The 14,127-nt window shown below is 37.1% G+C and overlaps 1 protein-coding gene across 1 annotated transcript in view; it reads right to left on the reverse strand.

Annotated features, from left to right (window-relative positions):
• ARHGEF6 (Rac/Cdc42 guanine nucleotide exchange factor 6) overlaps window positions 1-14,127 on the reverse strand; it is a 116,743-nt gene that overhangs the window by 40,758 nt on the left and 61,858 nt on the right. Inside the window, exons 7-9 of the mRNA XM_052663743.1 lie at window positions 13,902-13,996; window positions 10,736-10,831; window positions 8,809-8,931 (exon numbers count right to left, since the gene is read on the reverse strand). Coding sequence (XP_052519703.1) covers window positions 8,809-8,931; window positions 10,736-10,831; window positions 13,902-13,996 — 314 coding nt within the window. The remainder of the gene's footprint in view (window positions 1-8,808; window positions 8,932-10,735; window positions 10,832-13,901; window positions 13,997-14,127) is intronic.

The raw sequence follows: 14,127 nt of genomic DNA on the forward strand, positions 1-14,127 counted from the left end.
GACAGGCAAGAAAGAATAACAGAAGGTATCCAAATGAGAAAGGAAGAAGTAAAATGATTTCTATTCACAGATGACATGATTTTATACATAGAAAATCCTAGAGACGCCACCAAAAAAACTGGTAAAATTGATAAATGAATTCAGTAAAGTTGCAGTATTCAAAATTAACATACATAAATCAGCTGCATTTCTAAACATTAACAATGAATTATCCAAAAAAAAAAAACAGTAAGAAAGGAGGGAAAAAAGAAAGTAAATAAGTCTCATTCACAATAGCATCAAAAGAACACAATACTTAGGACTAACCATAACGAAAGAGACCAAAGACTTGTACACTGAAAATTACAAAACATTGATGAAAAAATTAAAGAAGGAACAAACAAATGTAAAGACATCCCATATTCACATATCAGAAGAAATTATTTGTTAAAATGTCTAGACATCTAAAGTGATCTACTGATTCAAAGTTATCCCTATAAATTCTTAATGGCATTTCTTAGAGAAAAAGAAAAAAAAAAATCTCCAAATTCATATGGAACCAAAATGGACCCCAAATAACCAAAAGAATTTTGAGAAAGAACAAAGCTGGAGGCTTCACACTTCCTTGTTCCAAAACATATTACAAATCTACAGTATTTAAAACAGTATGGTATTGGCACAAAAACAGACAATAGCTCAATGGAACAAATAGGAAAGCCCAGAAATAAGTCTATGTATATATATTTAATTGATCTTTGTCCAGGATGCCAAGAATATATAATGAGAAAAAACTGTTTTACAAATGGTACTAGAAAAACTGAACATGCACATGCAAAAAAAGAAAGAAAGAAACTGGACCCTTACCTCACACCACACACAAAAATCAACTCAAAGTGGATTCAAGACTTAAACCTAAAACCTGAAACTGTAAAATTTCTAGAAGAAAACAGGAGAAATGCTTTACAATATTGGTCTTAGTAATGATCTCCAAGAGCACAGTTAGCAAAAGGAAAAATAGGCAAGTGGAACTACATCAAACTAAATGCCTTCTTCTCAGCAAAGGAAACAATCAAGAAAATGAGAAGGCAATCTATAAAATAGGAAAAAAATATTTGTAATTCATATATTTGATAAAAGGCTAACCTCCAAAACAAATAAGGAACTCCTACAACTCAATAGTAAAAATACTAATAACCCAATTTAGAAGTGGGCAAAGGACTTGAATAGACATTTTTCCTAAGAAGACATACAAATGATATATGAAAAGATGTTCAATATCACTAATCCTTAGGGAAGTGCAAATCAGAACTATGATGATATTTTATAATAACTATAAATGGAGTATAACCTTTAAAAATTTTGAATCACTATATTGTACACCTGTAACTTATATTAACATTGTACAACTATACTTCAATTAAAATATTACATGAGTATTTATTTGAGGAAAACAGATACATGACCCTTACTACATAAGATTGTATACATTTACGTAAAGAACTGGAGAAGGAAATGGCAACCCACTCCAGTACTCTTGCCTAGAGAATCCTGTGGACAGAGGAGCCTGGTGGGCTGCCATCTATGGGGTCGCACAGAGTCAGACACGACTAAAGCGACTTAGCATACATGCATGCATTGGAGAAGGAAATGGCAACCCACTCCAGTGTTCTTGCCTGGAGAATCCCAGGGACGGGGGAGCCTGGTGGGCTGCTGTCTATGGGGTCACACAGAGTTGGACACGACTGAAGTGACTTAGCAGCAGCAGCAGGTAAAGAACTGTAGAAACACACATGGAGATACACACACAATGAGACATTCCCTCACATCTGATTAGGATGGTCATTATCAAAAAATGAAGAAAGAGAACTCTGGTGGTGCAGTGGATGAGAGTTCACCTGCCAATGTGGGGGACATGGGTTTGATCCCTGGTCCAGGAGGATTCCACGTGCTGCAAAGCAACTGGGCACCACAAGCACCACAACTGAGTCTATGCTCCAGAGCCTGTGTGCCACAACTACTGAAGCCCACGTGCCTAGAGCTGTGCTCCACAGCAAAAGAAGCCACCCCTATGAGAACCCTGTGCACCAAAACTAGAGAGTAGTCCCTGCTCGCTGCAACTAGAGAAGGCCCACACAAAGCAATGAAGACCCAGTGCAGCCAAAAATAAATAAATAATTAAAATTAAGAAAGAAAGAAAGACAAATGTTGGCAAAGATGTGAAGAAACTGGAATCTTTGTGCACTGTTGGTGGGAATATAAATTGGTGCAGCCACAGTGGAAAATAGTATGGAAATTCCTCAAAACACTGAAAATAGAACTACTATTTAATCCAGCAATCCAACTTTTGGGTATTTATCCAAATAAATTGAAATAAGAATCTCAAAGAGACATTTGCATTCCCATGTTTGCTGAGGCATTATTTACAATAGCCAAGTTGTGAAAACAACCTAAATGTCCATTGATTATGAATGGATAAAGAAATGTACTATGTACATGCTTATCTCTTTAAACAGAAGGAAATATTGTCATATGTGAAAATATAAATGAACTTTGAGGACATTATGCTAAGTGAAATAAGTCAGTCACAGAAATACATTACATGATTCCATTTATATAAGGTATCAACATTAGTCAAACTCATAAAAGCAGGAAGTAAAATGGTGATTTCCAGGAGCTGAGGTAAGGGGGAAATGGGGAGTTACTCTTCAATGGATATAAAGTTTCAGTTACAAAAGATGAAAAAATTCTAGAGATCTGCTGTACAAAATTGTACTAATAATTAACAATGTTGTTCTGTACACTTAAAAATTTGTTAGGAGGATAGATCTCATGTTATACAGCTGTTTGTTTATTTTACACAATAAAAAAAGAAGGAAAAAAAGTGGAAGCAAAATTAAAACTTTCTCAGGCAAACAAAAACTGAGGGGAATTGTCACCAGTAGATTTTCTATCAACTATTTTTAAGAGAAGTATTTCAGAGAGAAGGAAACTTGGATCTACATAAAAAAGGAAGAGTGTCAGAGAATAAATGCAGGTAAAATAAAATCTTTTTTTTCTTATTTTTAATAGAACTGTTCAAAGTAATAATTGCAACAATGTATTGAGTGATTTTACATTATGAATAAATGAAATGAATGAGAATAATATGAGATGAGGGGGAAGAACTGATAATACTCTAAGTTACTACTTGTGAAATGTTAAGTGTTATGTGAGTAGTTGTATGTGCTGTCAGAGTAGTTGTAAATGGATATTTCAAGCTCTAGGGAAATCACTAAAATTCTTCCTAAAAGAGAAGAGAAAATGAAATCATACAAAATGTTTAACTAAAACCAGAGAAGGTAGTACAAGGGGGGTAGCAAAGAAAGAACAAGTGCAATGAATAGAAAACAGTTACAACATTTTAGATATTAATCCAACTATAATAATAATCACTTTAAATATGAATGGTCTAAATATGCCAGTTAAAAGATAGAGACTCTCAAAGTGGATTAAAAAACAAGACTCAATTATATATTGTCTATAAGACACAGATTACAAGCGAAGGAATGGAAAAAGACATATTAAGAGTAATCAAAAGATAGCTGGACTAGCTATGTTAATTTCAGAAAAAGCTGATTATCAGAACATGGAAAATTATCAGGGATAAAGAGAGAGAATTACATGAAGATAAAAAGGCCATCTCTCCAACAAGATAAAGCAATCCTTAACACAAATGCATCTAACAAAAGAACATCAAAACACTTCAGGGAAAAGAAAGTGATAGAACTGGAAGGAGAAATAGATGGCTCCGCTATTACAATCCATCCCTCTATCAGTATCAGTAAATTCAGCAGGTCAAAAATTGATAAGGATGTAATTGAAAAGAACAGTATCATTCATCTAGTTGATCTAATCAACATTTATTGAAAAATTGATTCAACAACAGCAAATACAAATTCTTAAGTTCACATGAACATTTACAAAGATAGATCCAATTCTGGGACATAAAATACAATGGAACAGATTTATAACAATAGAAATCAACAAATGGTGCTGGGACAATTGGATCAGTTCAGTTCAGTCACTCAGTCGTGTCTGACTCTTTGCAACCCCATGGACTGCAGCACACTAGGCTTCCCTGTCCATCACCAACTCCCGAAGTTTACTCAAACTCATGTCCATTGAGTCAGTGATGCCATCCAACCATCTCATCCTCTGTTGTCCCCTTCTCCTCCCACCTTCAATCTTTCCCAGCATTACGATCTTTTCCAATGAGTCAGTTCTTCGCATCAGGTGGCCAAAGGATTGGAGTTTCAGCTTCAGCATCAGTCCTTACAATGAATATTCAGGACTGACTTCCTTTAGGATGGACTGGCTGGATCTCCTTGCAGTCCAAGGGACTCTCAAGATTCTTCTCCAACACCACAGTTCAAAAGCATCGATTCTTCCACCACTCAGCTTTCTTTATAAGTCCAACTCTCACATCCATACATGACTACTGGAAAAACCATAGCTTTGACAAGATGGACCTTTTTTGGCAAAGTAATGTCTCTGCTTCTTAATATGCTGTCTAGGTTGGTCGTAACTTTTCTTCCAAGGAGCAGGTGTCTTAATTTCATGGCTGCAGTCACCATCTGCAGTGATTTTGGAGCCCCCCAAAATAAAGTTTGTCACTGTTTCCATCGTTTCCCCATCAATTTGCCATGAATTGATGGGACTGGATGCCATGATCTTCGTTTTCTGAATATTGAGTTTTAAGCCAACTTTTTCACTTTCCTCTTTCACTTTCATCAAGAGGCTCTTTAGTTCTTTGCTTTCTGCCATAAGGGTGGTGTCATTACTGATATTTCTCCCAGCAATCTTCCTTCCAACTGTGCTTCATCCAGTCCAGCATTTCTCATGATGCACTATAAGCAGGGTGACAATATACAGCCTTGATGTACTCCTTTCCCGATTTGGAACCAGTCTGTTGTTCCATGTCTAGTTCTAACTGTTGCTTCTTGATCTGCATACAGATTTCTTAAGAGGCAGGTCAGTTGGTCTGGTATTTCTGTCTCTTTAAGAATTTTCCACAGTTTGTTGAGATCCACACAGTCAAAGGCTTTGGTATAGTTAATAAAGCAGAAGTAGATGTTTTTCTGGAACTCTTGCTTTTTTGATGATCAAGCGGATGTCGGCAATTTGATCTCTGGTTCCTCTGCCTTTTTTAAAACCAGCTTGAACATCTGGAAGTTCACGGTTCATGTACTGTCAAAGTCTGGCTTGGAGAATTTTGAGCATTACTTTGCTAGCATGTGAGATGAATGCAATTGTGCAGTAGTTTGAGCATTCTTTGGCATTGCCTTTCTTTGGGATTGGAATGAAAATGGACCTTTTCTAGTCCTGTGGCCACTGCTGAGTTTTCCAAATTTGCTGGCATATTGAGTGTGGCACTTTCACAGCATCATCTTTCAGGATTTGAAATAGCTCAACTGGAATTCCATCACCTCCACTAGCTTTGTTCGTAGTGATGCTTTCTAAGGCCCACTTGACTTTGCATTCCAGGATGTCTGGCTCTAGGTGAGTGATCACACCATCATGATTATCTGGGTCGTGAAGATATTTTTTGTATAACTCTTCTGTGTATTCTTGCCACCTCTTCTTAATATCTTCTGTTTCTGTTAGGTCCATATCATTTCTGTCCTTTATTGAGCCCATCTTTGCATGACATGTTCCCTTGCTATCTCTAATTTTCTTGAAGAGATCTCTAGTCTTTCCCATTCTATTGTTTTCCTCTATTTCTTTGCAATGATCACTGAAGAAGGCTTTCTTATCTCTCCTTGCTATTCTTTGGAACTCTGCATTCAAATGGATATGTCTTTCCTTTTCTCCTTTGCCTTTTACTTCTCTTCTTTTCACAGCTATTTGTAAGGCCTCCTCAGACAACCATTTTGCCTTTTCACATTTCTTTTTCTTAGGGATGGTCTTGATCACTGCTTCCTGTACAATGTCACGAACCTCCATCCATAGTTCTTCATGCACTCTGTCTATCTAATTCTAATCTAAGATCTAATTCCTTGAATCTATTTGTCACTTCCACTGTATAATCATAAGGGATTTGATTTAGGTCATACCTGAATGGTCTAGTGGTCTTCTCTACTTTCTTATCCACATACAAAAAAATGAAATTGGACTTCTACCTCACATCATATGTAAAAATTAGCTCAAAAAAGGATTAAAAAGCTAATACTATAGAATTCTTAGAAAGGCATATCTTCATAACCTAGATTAGGCAATAGTTTTTTAGATATAACACCAAAATATAAGCAAAGTAGATAAAATAGATGTATCAGACATCATCAAAATTAAACAAAATAAAAATTTTTGTGCTTCAAAAGATACCATCAAGTGAGTAAAAAGAAAACCCACAAAATGGGAGAAATTTTTTGCAAATCACACATTGGATAAGAGTATACAAAGAAGAATGTACAAAGAAATGTTGCCACTCAAAAATGAAAAGATGAATTAACTCACATAAAAAATGGACAAACGATTTGAGTAGACGCATTTCCACAGAAGATATTAAAATAGCCAAGATGCACAGGAAATATCATTAGCCCTTAGAGAAATGGAGGGTGACTGCTAGTAGTAAGGGGTTTCTTTTGAGGGTGATAGAAATACTCTGGACCTAAATAGAGATGATGGTTGCACAACATAATATATAAACAACCACTGAGTTGTACATTTTTAAATGGTGAATTTATGGTATGTTAATCATATCTCAATAATGAGACAAGTAACCCAATTTAACAACAGGTGAAGGATCCGAATAGACATTTCCCCAAATGAAGGTGCACCAATTGCCAATAAGCACATGAAAGAGGTTCAGCATCACGAGTCATTAGGGAAATGCAAATCAATATCACAATAAGGTATCATTTCATACCTTTTAGGAAAGCTATAATCTATAGTCAAAAAGACTAATGATAACAAACGTTGGTGAGGATGTGGAGAAAGTGGAACCCTCATAAATTATTAGTAGGAATATAAATTGGTGCAGCTGCTTGGAAAAGTCTCACAGTTCCTCTAAAAGTAAAACAGAGTTACTGTATGACCCACCAATTTCACTCCTAGGTATCTACCCAAAAGAAATGAAAACATGTTCACACAAAGACTTGTACATGAACCTTCATAATAACACCATTCACAATCCATATGTCCACAAGCTGGTGAATGGAAGAACAATATGTGGTATTCATACAATGGAATGCTTTTCATTATATGACAATTTAAAAAGCAGTGTACTGATAAGTGCAACAGCACTGATGAACCTTGAAAACATGCTGAGTGAAGGAAGCCAGACACAAAAGGCCATATGTTGTGTCATTTCACTTATATGAAATGTTCAGAATAAGCAAATCTATAGTGACCTAAAGTATTTCAGTGGTTGCCTTGGTCTGGCAATAGAGACTCACTGCTAACGAATATGGATTTCTTTGGAGAATGATGAAAATCTTCTAATATTGATCATGGTGATGGCTGCACAACTCTGAATTTACTTAAATTAATTTAACACTTTAAATGGGTGAATTGTAAAGTATGTGAATTATATCTCAATAAAGCTGTTATATTAGAAAGGAAATGGCAACGTTTTATTTCTTAAGTACCTAAGTGTTCATTTTATGATAATCCTTTAAATTTGCATTCAGAGTATTCTCTTTGTAGGTGAAACACATGCCTCCATAAAGACATTTTTTTAGAAGTCTGACAGACCTGGATTCTAATTCTGGCTCAACCACTTAACAGTTGTGAGTACTTGGGCAGATTACTTAACCTTCCAATGTCTTATCTGTAAAGCAGAGATGGTAATAATAGTAACTCTATCATAGGCTTTTACATCATGCGCTTGGCACATTGTCAGTGTTATTATTAGCTCTAAGCAGTTGAGCCACTTGCCTAAATAATCTAGAGTCATGGCTTCTCTTTCTTTAAACTCCAACGTCCATATTTGCTATTTCATAAAAATTCACAACTTTCATCAGGGAAGTAAAACTGACCTCCAAGGAGGACCTACTGAATTCTACCTTCAAAATGCCCTTATAAAGCCAATCAAGCCCCTCACAAAACAGGACAAAACCAAAGTTTCCATCACTTTCTGAGGGCTGGTGTCAACTAGTGTTCCAGCCTGGCTCTGGGAGTTCAAGTAAAATTAAGAGAGAAGTCTTTTCTGTCTATAGCAGCCTCCAGAATCATGTTGGTCTGAATCTAGACTCTGAGTTCACTCATATGTGTGCCTCTATGTGTTGTTCCTCCTATTGTCCCACCTGGATTTCTAGCACACAGTTTCAAAGTCAAAACTGTCTTCAAGTCTATCCTACAGAATCCTGGTCCCGATGACTATATCAGTGAATGTGTCAAGGATGAGTTGTCAGAGGGTAAGGAAGGGCAGGAGAGACGTGAGCTCAGCTGGATCCCTTGCAAGGACTCTTAAAGGAGACAGTATTCTGCTGTTCTCCATGAATCCAAAAGCTTATCTTCGTGTATAATTATAATCAGAGATCTTTGCTTAAAGTACGTGACACATAATTTCATGTCTATTTCTCTCAAGAGTCTACGCTCCATGAGGGAAAGGACCTTCTCTTCCTTGTTCACAACTGGATCCCCATCAGCTACTATAGGACTTTGCACATAGTAGGTGCTCAATAAATTACTTGTTACATGAGTGGGCAATAAAACCATATAACAATGAATCAATTTCTGGTATGATGAACACGGATAAGTTCAGAGGGAGACTCTAGATTTCCAAATAGGTAGTCTGAGGAAAGGGTATCATTGCAAAACAGCTTTGGGGGGGAAATGTTAATAATTTACCTGTGCTGGGTGAGCACATTTACAGCTGAAGGATGATTTGCACAATACGCCAGATACATAGATTTAAAATGAGGCATGAGGCTCAGAAGACAACCACCTACTTTGTGTTGGTTTTCTGGAAACCTGTAAGTAAAACAAGTAGAACACACAATGTAATAGAGAAAACAAGATAAAGGAAGATGATTTCTGCTAAACCTGGCAACATGCAAACCTTTTGAATTCTTTTGCCAAAGTTAAAAAGAAACTTCTATATTATAACCATTTTATCTATGAAATGCAAGTTCTTGGCCACTGCTTTAAACCCCAGCCACCAAACATAGCTCCAATACATAGAGTCAGATACTTATTTTGCATTAATAGGGGTTCTAAGATGCTTATTCAAATTACGATATTCAAATTTAGTCAGATACACTAAAAATACTCTTGATTAATTTACATGAAGTTCAAGTACAGATAGTTTAGTTAGTAAAAAAAATCTGCCTGCAATGCAGGAGACCCTGGTTTGATCCCTGGGTTGGGAAGATCCCCTGGAGAAGGGATAGGCTACCCACTCCAGTATTCTTGAGCTTTCCTGGTGGCTCAGCTGGTAAAGAATCCACCTGCAATGTGGGAGACCTGGGTTCGATCCCTGGGTTGGGAAGATCCCCTGGAGAAAGGAATAGCTACTCACTCCAGTCTTCTGGCCTAGAGAATTCCATGGACTGTATAGTCCATTGGGTCACAAAGAGTCGGACGTGACAAAGCAACTTTCACTTCACTTCACTTCAAGCACAGACAAAACTAACTGAATCCAGAAATGACACATCACAAAGAAGTGTTATGTAGTCTTGGTGGCAGTTGCTAGGCAAGGTGACAGCCAGATGTTTAAAATTACAAGTCACCTATCTTAGTTTGCAAAAAACTCAGAAAAGCACAAGAAAAAAATTACTTGGAATTCCACCACTCAGAGATATCGATTATAATAATTTTGGCTTATTCTTTGGACTCTTCTATGTATTTCTCTATAAAATGGAAAACAAAGATGACAAATCTAGATGGCAATCTGCTCTTAGTCACCATCTTTCCATACCAATCATCTGGATCCCTATCAGCATTTGGAGTGGCTCTTGAGGGCTCCTTGGGAGGGCTCTCACCAGCTTCCTCTGTGGACAACCACTTGTGCTTCACCAAGTTCAAGAAACAGGCAATTGCCCCCAAGTTCCCTATAGACAACAAAAGTCACCAATGTCTGAGATCCACCACTTGGACAACTAATCTTGCTCCAGAAGTAAATTGCCTGATGATCATCACAGTTCACTCTGCAGTATGAAGTTGAACACCTCAATGATCTAGCTAGCCTTCAGTGATGTATTGTGCTTCACATAAAGGCATTACTTAGAAAAGTAATTTGCTATGCACGAATTATCATCTAATATCCATAGTCAATTTAGACCTTATTTGTCAATATAATTTTTAAATAGAGCCAGAAGTAATTGACTAGATGTAGAACACTGATACGCGACTAGTGGTCTGACACTGTGAATACCACCACCTAGTGAATTTTCTCTGTTGTTGTTGTTGTATAGCTGCTCAGTCATGTCCAACTGTTTTGTGACCCCATGGACTGTATGTAGCCTGCCAGGCTCCTCTGTCCATGGGATTTCCCAAGCAAGAATACTGGAGTGGGCTGCCATTTCCTTCTCCAGGGGCTCTTCCTGACCCAGGGATTGTACCTCCATCTCCTGCTGTGCAGGCAGATTCTTTATCACTGAGCCACCAGGGAAGTCCAGATTTTCTCTGTATTGGGGCAATTTACTAAAGTTGTAATAAATGTATAAATGCATAAATACAAAGTGCCCATATCTAAGACAACAGTCAAAAGAAAACAAAATGCACATTAAAAAACCCAATGTTGCTAGCTATCTTAATGGCAATGTGAGATACTTACTTTGAACATTCTTCCAAGGCTTGGCAGAGCGTCTGTTGAAATGTACATACTTCCTCAAAGTTTCCCAATAAAGATGTAAACTCCACAGTACTCAGACTGAAAAATATATATATGCAGCTTCAATGAAGAGAACTTGGGGATGACATCAGCTATCTCTCTCTAGTCTGGTTAGGTGATAGTTTGCTAGTAACTGGCAAATGGGACAAAAGAAGCAATTCTTATATTTTAACTTTTGCTTCTGAATTGACACCAACTCTGTGGTCTTAAGCAACTTTCTAAAACTTCTTTCTTTGGTTTCCTTTTCTATAACAAGAATAATGATCCTAAAGAAAATGAGTGTTTACAAGGGACATTAGGTATTTTACAAAGCAAGGAGTAAATGAGTAACAAGTGCTTAACATCTGAGCATTGACAGAGAACAGATTGGTGGTTGCCAAAGGTGGGGAGAGGGGGTGGGTGGAATGGATTATGGTGCTCAAAAGGTTCAAGCTTCTAGTTATAAGATAAGGAAGGCATAGGGATGGAATGTATGGCATGGTGACCATAGTCAATAATACCGTACTGCATATTGGAAAGTTTCTGAGAGAGTAGGTCTTAAAAGTCCTCATCACAAGAAAAAAATTGTGTAACTATGTGTGATGATAAATGTTAACTAGATTTACTGTAGTGATTATGTCACAATATATACAAATACTGAATCATTACACTGTACATCTGAACTAATATAATGTTTACATGTCAATTGTATCTCAATAAAAAATAAATAAGAATCTAAAGTAGGTAGAATACATCACAGTTGGAAATAAGTCTAAAAACTTTTGACTTCTCTTCCCTAGAGGAGCTGGGACAGTAATTGGAAGATATTATATATGCCATATAAGGCACAAGGAAAAAGAGCAAAATCCAGCTTCTCTTAAATTAAAAATCAACTCAAGGAAATCTGGAGAGGAAGTAGGAGGGAAGAAATAGTACTGATGTGTGTGTTTGTTTTTGGAATGGAATGGAATCAGACAAAGACAAACTGAACAATTTTATCCATCACCTCTGTACTAAGAATTTTCCCATCTTTTCTTCTCCTACCAGAAAAAAAAAAAAAACCAGGAGCCAACACTAGTATAGTGCTTAACACTGAGGTAAGCATTTTACAAATAACAACTTGTCTTAACCTTACAACAACTTTATGAGATAGATACTATTGCTGTCTCCATTTTACACATAAGGAAACCCCCACACAGAGAGGTTAAGCAAATCAGCCAAAGTCACAAAGCCAGTGAATGGTGAAACCAGAAGTTGAACTCAAACATTCTAGCTCCAGAGTAAATGCTCCTAACCACTTTTTGACAGAAAACTTTTCTGAAGATTGACTGAAAAGGCCAATGTCTGCCACACGTCATTTCTCCTTAATATAATAATACTAGGAGAGGGTTTACAGGAGAGTTATTTTTGCTGACAAAGAAAAGGAAGACCCAAACAGATGTTACCAGGAACCCCTAGAGTATAAAAAGCACCCAGTTCCTCCACTCTGATGCCCTCTTGAACCACAAGCTGAAAAACCCCTTTCCTGGGGGTCAAAAGTGAAACCGTTTAGCCAGCTTTCCTGGCTGTTGCTCCCCTAGAGCAGCAGGAACTTGACTGAGCACTTAGCTGGACCCTTCAGGATTAAACAGTGAACAGTCTGCTTTGCTCAAATCATTTCGGGGTCTACAAGGCAGAACCAATGGAAAGTGACTGTAAGTGCATTTTGAATTTCCATGGAACAGTGTGGTTCAGGCTCGGTTCTCTCACCTCCTCTGCCCTGGCTCTTTTCCTTTCCTTGCCTTTGTCTAGTTCTTGATTGCTCATCAATCACTCCTTTATTTGAAATCTTGCCATCTCTGCTGTCAGCTTTAACACATCAGTGTCCCTCTCCTCCTCTGCCTGTCACCTCTAGAACACAGACCCACATATCACTCAGTGGCAGGAGACACAGCGGGTTGAGTCTGGCCACTGACTAGACCATGTGATGGGCAGGGCAGTGAGCCTCTCTGGGATTTGGTTTTCTTATTTATTCAGTGAGGAAAGTCATTTCTTCCAGGGCACTAGACCCAATGATTCACTGAAGTTCCATTCAGCTCTAAGAACTATGATTCACAGAGCACTTCATATTTTACAAAATAATAACAAAAGCTACTTTGTTGTTGATCATTTAAACTCTGAAAAAACACAGGAATACAAAATCCTTTCATACTGAAGTAGGATTCCCATAGTGTCATGAAAATAACCAAGTGGGAAACTAAATAGGATATTATGTCTAAGCAAGCATGATTTAGAAAAAGGGAGAAAATAGTGAAATACATCATTAAACTTATTTAAGCTAGAAGCCAACAATTCAGGCAATTGTTTGTCAAAAATATACTCAAACTGAAGTAAAAGAAGAGGTTTTTTTGTCCTCCACTCTACTTATCAACTGCTAAATTTTCTATTTGACTTAAATCATAATCTCTAGGAAAGTTTAATCCATTAAAATAAAAACACACAAATGCAGTTGGACATTATTTGTTACATATGCCAGGTCTACAAGCACCGAAAAAAATGAGTGGTCAACAGTTTTCTTTTGTGAAAAGTAAGTTTGCAATTCAGGCCTTCAGATTTCCATGACCAGAATAAGGTTTGAATATTGGATTGTGAAAAACATCCTAACATCTCTTTCTCATTCTCTTTGGCCTGGGTGAAATACTGGCTTGAATGGCTCTTAGGAACACTCACAAAACGCCACGCTTTTTCCACTCTCAGAGCATGGGAAAGAGTTTCTGCCCTGGCAAGCAAAGGTCACAGCAAGCAGAAGAATTTCCAGTGTCTGTGCTTTTTGCATAAAAACATCAGCAAGTCCTTTTTCTGGAAGGTAAAACCAAATATATCCCTTTAAAAACAGACAAGACAAAAATGGTGACAGACAGAAAAGCAGATCGACTCATTCCCGCCACAGCCAGAAGAGAGAGAAAGTCAAGCTCTCCAAAAGCAACATCTTGCATAATTTCTGTTGCCTTGACCATGTTCTTGGCAACCTGTGATCTGTGGAAATTCTTCTAAAGGGCAAAATCAATTATTCACTGACATAAGAGTAATGACTCCATATGCTGACATTATCTTGCTTTCCTTAGTGAGGGGTTTAAAATATAAAACTTACTTGTTATTGGACTGCAGGGGTCTTAAGTAAGTAACAAGAAGAGACTGAAGTTCTTTAGCATAATCTTTTTCAGTGTCCAAGATATTCTGTAACACCTATGGAGGAACAAACATCAAGGTATTGTAATTGTCAGAAAAGTCCAAAATAAAATACAGTTTTAGATCTTTTAATCAAATTATAAGAAAGAAAAGTCTTATTTACTCAGGCTAGTACTGTGAGTAAGGAA

The sequence above is a fragment of the Budorcas taxicolor genome, chromosome X (genome assembly GCF_023091745.1).
Source record: "Budorcas taxicolor isolate Tak-1 chromosome X, Takin1.1, whole genome shotgun sequence".
NCBI lineage: Eukaryota > Metazoa > Chordata > Mammalia > Artiodactyla > Bovidae > Budorcas > Budorcas taxicolor.